The sequence below is a fragment of the Sceloporus occidentalis genome, unplaced genomic scaffold, assembly GCF_023333645.1.
Source record: "Sceloporus occidentalis isolate IW3139 unplaced genomic scaffold, rSceOcc1.0.p SCAF_139, whole genome shotgun sequence".
Lineage (NCBI taxonomy): Eukaryota > Metazoa > Chordata > Lepidosauria > Squamata > Phrynosomatidae > Sceloporus > Sceloporus occidentalis.
The window spans coordinates 13872-21808 of NW_028317119.1; the positions used below are offsets into that span (position 1 = coordinate 13872).

Below are 7937 nucleotides of genomic sequence, written 5' to 3' on the forward strand. Positions count from 1 at the left end.
TGCCCCGATACGCTTTGCTTCCAACACTGCTTTCCAAATCCCTCCTGTATTCATAATTTGTGGTCAACATTTTGTGGAATTGGGAGTTGAAGACTATTAAGCAAGTAGACAATATGCTCTACGATTTCAAGACATACCTTGTATGGATAAGTGTGCTCCCACATATTTCTGAGAGCTCCCCCATGGTTGTGGATAATTCGGGGCACGTTGGGAAATGTCTTTGTTGTCTTTTTTGCCATCTTTCTTCTCCCTCACCGCTTTCTTTCTTTTAGGAGGAGTCTGCCTTTTGGCAGTGCCTCAAACGGGGAGAAAAACGATTTAAAAAACCACATTAGGCAGTTCATATTTATCTCATCACTTTACACAAATCTGTCTGTGTATGTGTTTTAGTCTCAACAAGTACAGACAATCTGAATGCTGTCACTGCAGACAATTTACAAATACTACACATACCTCTTACGCAGACAGGCTCTGGCCTACTTTCAATGTACACTTTCAGATACTATTTCAGCTGAAATTATTTAACGTTCAAATTTATTGACCGAAAAACATTATTAACTATTGTCTTGAATAATTCAGATTAGGTGTCTTGGAATTTTTGGAATATTTTCATAGATCCACACTAATGTTTTATGAAAAACGAGACTTTTTCAACTTAGTAACTCACTATTCTTCCTTTTTAGTCTCGTGGATAATTGTGCCGTCTTGTCATTTGGGCTTGTCTTAGGAGTTTTCCGTCTCTGCTTCCTGACAGGTGATGGCTTGTTGACTGGGTCTGATCTAGTAGTCCTGTCTATATATAAAGAAAAAAACAATAGATATCATTTTTGGTAGCAGTTTTTAGAAAGTTATACACAAATGAGACAAACTCCTAGTGTTATTTCAATGCACATTTATAATGTATTTTTGAGAGGAGCATGGTGGGAGCTGTACACCACGGGCAATACTGCTTCTAAGTCATTATGCTTGAGTGTGAAAAAACTGCTGGTTCCAAAGGCATTGTTTCAGTATTGTAATATGTTGTGCCAACTGTAACGGTTTTGCTATTTGTTTTTTTATTTTTATTTCTATATTAAAAAAAGGTTATTGTTGCAATCCCACTTTAGCAAGTTTGCTCACTTTTAGACTTTGTTCTCCTGCGTGCACTGGCATCGGGTTTTTGCTCTTGCTGACCTTCCATATAGTCTGAAAATAGATAAGGCAATTTTTTGCATGTACACAATTAACACAAGAAAGTGTCTAAAGGCTTCCCAAGCTTTAGCCTAAAATCAAGTGGCGTTTTCAGTGAGGGGTGCACCAAGCACTCACTCCTGGTGGTGACCATTGATCACATCTTGGACCCTCCATTGTACTTTTTATTCATGTCTTTGGCCGTGGCTGGTAGGTGACAGCATTCATTTATTTAATGTCAGTCATGGGCTGGGGACAAAAAAGCTTTTTCATACATTTAGCACAGTGCACTTTTTTTAAATTGTTGTGCATGTTTTTGTTTCATATGGATTTTTGACATTATGTTCTTTTTGTATTCGATGGAAATGCCTCAGTGGAGCGGGGTCCCTGAAGACTTGATATTTGGTGAGGAAGGAGAATGGGCCATCGAGCAGGTACAATAAATGATGAAGAGGGAAGTTAAAGTTGAATACATAGCAAAAATGTAGAAAATGTCATCCTGAAGGGTTAAACAAGAGCCGAACATCTGCACTTGTTAGGGGAAGGAGAACTCATGGATGATTCATTTGTGCAACAAAAGATGTCACCTGCTACTGTGTACGATGGCAACAGCACCAATGTAAACTCAGCATGGATCTGCAACCAGAAGGCCACAACATAGAATACAACAGTTTTTACACATATAGGAAAAAAGATCAAGAGTGATCAGGTAAGCCTGGGATATACGATATGTGCTTATTTTAGGACAGAATGACTTATGTCTCAGGAATGCCCTGATGATAACTGATAATTTAGGTCATCCATAAACAGAATTTTAAAACCCTGAAACTATTCTTATATTAGCCCTTTAACAGTCCATTACAAAGATTTTGTTGTAGTGACTTGCTTATGATGGCAGCCAAATGATTCTGATATCAAATAGGACTTCAACTGTGTATCACCAGTTAGAAAATCACCAGCCATAACATGGAGTCAGGTTCACAGAATGCTTACAAGATAAGGGGGTGGGGGGGTCACAAAACATGAGATCAGGGTGCAGAGGGAATTCTGATGAGGTCACACACAGAATAAATGATGTAAACAAAGGTACAAAGCCAGCTGGGTATAGAACATGCTAACAAAGCATTGAAACGGACACGAAAACATCACGTTACACATCCAAACTATGTCGGAACGGATTAGCTCCGCTCTCTTCGCTACAGGTGCTTACAAAAGATGGCTGCGGCACAAATTACATCACCGGGATTACGCAACAGCGAGATTTTATAGCTCACTAATGCACAGACCGCACACTTTAATGGCCGCTGGATGCAAAAACTATGAAACTCTTATTAGGCTGAGCAGAATTCCAAAGGAACACCGACTCCTTTCTATAATACCACAGGTTTAAGATTAAAGTACTGTTTTACAGGCATACGATGCAAACAACGGGATGGGGCAAGGGACGTCAAGGAATAAGACGAAAACACGCCAGATGAAGAAAGTTTGTATAATTATATAATAAAGTATATCAATGACGCCAAAGGTGGTGAAATGCGTTTTAGAGTTACCAACAAACCAGCCGTACAACGTCTTGTACCGACTACAAACCACCGTCCGCAAACACTATGGCGGGGGAGGGATGTCTGACGAAGCAACGGCTAAACATCCAAATCCTTGCTGCGCGCCAATTTTACCCGTTTGTTACTCGCGGTAGATGGTTAATACCTCAAACTAGACAGGGAATATCCCGTATGATAACTGTTGGGCAAATATTCCCCAAATCCCCTTACTTTATACATGTATTGCAGTTAATATAAGATGTACATTAACATCTCCAATGTAAAAATAAATATCGACATATTACCATATTGTGAATATAATTAATAACCCTGTGTTTAAAACGGAGTGACTTCAGCAAATGTAATTTCAAGATGGCCCCCTACCGGAGAGGAGGTGTTGTGCGCCTCGCCATTTTCATACTAGTATGAATATTCCAAACAGGAGCTGACTGTTGAAATTGAATATATTTAATTTCTTTCTTTGCCCACCTACAATCCTGAACTCTTAGATAAGAAGAGTATGAGGGGAGGTAAAAGGAACATATAGACCTGGGTATCAAAGAGAAGGCTACTTGAGAGGGACAGAGATATGTTTAATGAGTAATGTGATCTGATGACCATTGCTAAATATTTAGGTGGTTAAACTGAAGATATTTTAAGTAAATAACCTGAATAAACCATTGTCAGTGGTGACTTTCATAAGGTCTAGGGCCGTAACAGACTAGAATGTAAAATCGACCCTGGCCCTTTTATGTCATCCTACACTACTACTATGTCAACTTAACCCAATTTTGTAGAGCCCTATGTAAGCCTAACACAGCTGTAGTGTTGTGGTGAACGATAGTGGTGCACATGACCGCAAACAAAGCCCTTGTCGTCGTTGTCGCCGCTCCCTCATTCCCAGCACTCCAACTCAGTCTGAATGTTGGGATATGATAAGGACTGCAAGGGAGCAAAACGCCAGACCTGAACTGCTGGATCGCAAGACAAAGGCCTCATCCTGAGGTAGGTAAGTTGGGTCCGAATTATAGATGCGTGTGTGATGCATGTAGTGAGTTTATATGTGTAAGTGCATGTGAGCGTGCTCATATGTAAATGTGTGTATGTAAAGTTACCTCTAAAGCTTGTGCGTATTATACACAGGTCCGTATTATAGCCAAGATTTTAAAGTATGTCTTTTTTATGATTACATAGTTCTAGGTGTTATCATTTTAATAACATATCATTTTAAAATATCTACAATTACTAACCTTGACCAAATAACACACATCATAATTATCTATTTCTCTAGAATAAATGATGTCTTAATATTTGTGGTAACTAGGAGAGCTTTTTCTCCCCTAAGAAGAGTCTTTTGTAGAGGTTTGCTGGTGTGGTGTGTCGAAAGCATAGTTCATTCGGGGTACAAGAAACCCTATTCAAATGACAGAGATTTAACATGTTAAAAATTACCAGGAAGTCGAGAGGTTTCAGTCAGAGCATCATGCTACATTTCCCAAAAACTAACTAGTGTTTATTCTTAACCACGTGTGTCGTTGATTCCCTCCTGTGGTAAAACGTGTTTATAGCATCTTATGGTTTCGTCTGGCCTATTTTATCGTGTAGCCTACTCCATTGCGGAAAAAAAATACAGTTGTTAATATTGCATAGGTATTCCAAACGCATCTGTGGAAAAAAAAACTTCCTCTACAACCCCAGTGAGGTGGTTTGGTCTAAGTAATAAAGGTAAACAATGACAAGATCTCACTTTACAGAAGTACTGATTATGGTTCTTGTACCATTTTACATTGTTATGTGACCCTAATTCTGGGTAATTCCAATGAAATTGTTTTGGACTTGAAATACTTAATTACGTTTTCCATTTCTGCTTCTGTAGATTGGGTTTATACCCTAAGACCAACTACTCTCCCATGTTACAATTCATACTTGGCATGTACAAAAAAGCCAACTTACTGCAAAAAATAAGTTACAAGTCTTACAACCCATGAAGTGGTTCACGAGATGTAATATCATAACGGATAATTTCACTTCAGGAATGACTGCTCCTGAGATAGAAGAAACAGAACACTGATGGACTGCATGTTACAAGACTAATAGTTACTGAAAATGTGACATGTACAACTTATAGAAAAGGGAACAGGCAATGCATGGGTTAGCAGGAGTGCACAGAGGCAATTGGCATATTTTATATCAGCCCTGTGGTGACATCAGAGGCATCAAAGCACTTCCACCCATTCTGCCTCGCTAGACGTTCATACATAGCTGGAGCAAATCTCTAAAGAAAGGACACCACACACTGCAGAAATATAGTAAATTGCACACTAGCACAAGGGCTGGTGTGCCCAGAAATTTTGTGCTACATTGATACAGCATGATGTACACTAAATAATATCAGGTAGCACTAGTGCACTGTAACTGTATTTATAGAGTGCCCATCATCCTTCTTTCTATATAGGTTTGCTACATATACATTGAACCTATTAATTAAAAACTGATGAGTATTTTCTTAATTTGCTGACATACGCAGCTGTTAAGAAAAATGTCATTATATCAAAAGTGAAGAGAGGGAAGCAGCGTGCAATTTCCCTTACATTTCATATATGCATACATACTACTAGACATACTGTATATTTATATATACACAGATCAGCCATAACATTATGACCACTGACTGGTGAAGAGAATAACACTGATAATCTTTGTGTGTAAGCAGGAAAAATGGGCAACCATAAGGATCTGAGCGACCTTGTTGTATTTTTGTATGTATCATAAGCAAATGGCATGTATGGAGCATTTGGAAAGCAGTCTGGGCCAATGCTCCTGGGATTTTCAGGAAGTCTGCAACATGTCCAAGAGTCCCTAAACCAAGTATGGCATTACCTGCCTGGACTTGCATGTGCCATCTGGGGGGGTCCCAGAGCCTGGCATAGTTGGGTCTGGCAGCTAAGCCAGTCAGTTTTGGGCCTGCAGAGTATAAGCCAGAGAGTCACAGTTCTCTGGAAATATTTTGTTCCTGAACTTTATTGCCCTTAGAAGGATGTGCCTTAAGATCCGAGAAATTACTTTATTGACCTTCAGCTAAGGGGGAAAGATCACATTAATGACTGTTTTTTAGAAGAAACCATGAGTATCTAAAATCCTGATGGAAGAATCACTTTAAATTAGACATAACACTTGAAAGGGTGAAAGGGGAGACAGAGATAGGAGGAAAGAACAGTTATAAAGTGTTTCCAAGGATTTAAAGATTAACTTAGAATGGGAGGGACAAAACAAGCAATGACAGACTGGACGGAGACAGAAGTGAACAGAGGTAGACAGCAGGGTGTAAGTGAAAGATTAGGAGGGAACAGAGATGCCAAGCATAGGCAGTATCTGAGTATGTGGTAAAAGTAAGGAGACACAGAAGAGTAGAGACTAGCACAGGAGGAGGCTCATCTAAATTTATATAAGAAGGATCTGCAAACATGGGGTCAGTGCTAAACATACTCTTTTCCATGTGGATGTTGTCACTCTGGGCTATGTTGCCCCTGGTATTTCTTGACCCTGAAGCGAACTCTCTAAGATCTCAGGAGCCACAGACGTACCTGGATGTTAGTTCTCTCCGTCGCAGACTGTCTTCTGGCACTCGTCCTTACAGCCTCTCTCTGTCTCCAATGGATTATCACTATTCTCCTAAACCAAAGCATCTTCGGACCCCCCGTCTTCTTCGTCTCCTGGGGTCATCATTTGACCCATTTTGGATGTCTGTAGAAAAACCTTCAGCTAATGGCACCACTAGCCAGCTGTCAATACTCAGCCAAGACCTTTATGATGGCGGTAGCCGTTACCGCAAGAAACTTGTTCAGGAGGCTGAATCCCTTGACTTTGGATCAATGAAGCTGCCTAAAGATCTGTCTGCAAATGCTAGTCAAACTGTGGAGAATGAATTACGCAGGTGGCTGGTGCAGAGGGCCAGCTGTCAGCTAACCTCTGCTTGGGTGGACCTTGGCCCAATTTTCTGGCCACGATGGGTACGGCACACGGACTGTGATGGAGGAAACACTGCCTGCTCTTGGCCGCCCGGTATGGCATGCAGACAGGCACAGCTCACACAGATTAAATTGCTAGCCTGGCACTGCTGGACACAGGAAGCTGGCACTAACTGGGCACCACAGCAATGCACCTGGAGGCAAGTGCCCTATCCAGTGGTTGCAGCATGCAAGTGTACCTGCAGGTGAAATGAAAGCACTATAGAAAGTGGGGAGCCTGTCTAATCCAGAAATACCTTTTCACATTAGTTCTTAGAATAAACTGTGATATAAATCCCATTTCAATATGTGGTTGCCTTTGGAAATGTATCTGTTTTGTTCTGTCAATTAAAGAGATAAACGCATACATGTATTTAACCTGATTCATTTAGGAATGTAAACTTCATTTTTCTCAGTGATATGCGTTAGGATATACAACTGTAGTATAACATGATTATATAAATTGGTAAAATTCTGAAGCGTTACCTAGAAGTCCAGAGGGGATAGTTTTGTGTGGGTTTGAGTACAATAGTTGTGGAACCGGCACAACAAGCCTGGGATATACAGACTGGGATAAGTGTGAAGGACGTAGGGGAACCCAAACATTCTTAAAAATAAATAGACCACAGCAGGAAAGTCTATCAATACACAAATATATAAAAGATACACTGCTTTATAACAGGTGTAGATATATATTATATACATACTGTATTTCAACATGTATACACATGCATGTAAATATCTTTACACATGCATAAATACATCAGTGTATGCATTATATGCACATAAAAGCGTTCCTTATTTGTGTGTATCTATAACTTTATCAGGCAAAACATTAATATTGTTATGTGTAATACATTTTTATTGGACATTTTAATTAACGCGTGTGTGAGAATGATTAAGGGCAAGGCTTTTGAAACATTACTAATAGTGGGAATAATTACAGCAAAAAGCAGACGACAACTTTATAACGGCGCTGTAATTTGCATAGATTAGCAATATGCTTTTACAGTTTTGTTTTTTTTATTTCCAACAGAATAGTTCTCTTTTGTACCAACCACAAGAAATCTGACAATAACAGAGGAAGGACTAAGCCTTGAAAAGGTCCCTTTCTGTTTGTACACAGAGATCCACAAACGTGACAGGACAAAATGTAATATGAGGAGTCACAGCATTATCAATACCCAGAGATACCATGTGTTTATTCTACAAAGGCAGT

General features: G+C 39.7%; 1 protein-coding gene across 1 annotated transcript; it reads left to right on the plus strand.

Moving 5' to 3' along the window:
* The first annotated feature begins 6175 nt into the window (after window positions 1-6175).
* On the plus strand, window positions 6176-6928 carry LOC149281062 (noggin-like). The gene has a single exon (XM_089499758.1). The coding sequence runs from the start codon at window positions 6176-6178 to the stop codon at window positions 6926-6928; it is 753 nt and encodes a 250-aa protein (XP_089355884.1).
* The last annotated feature ends 1009 nt before the right edge of the window (window positions 6929-7937 follow it).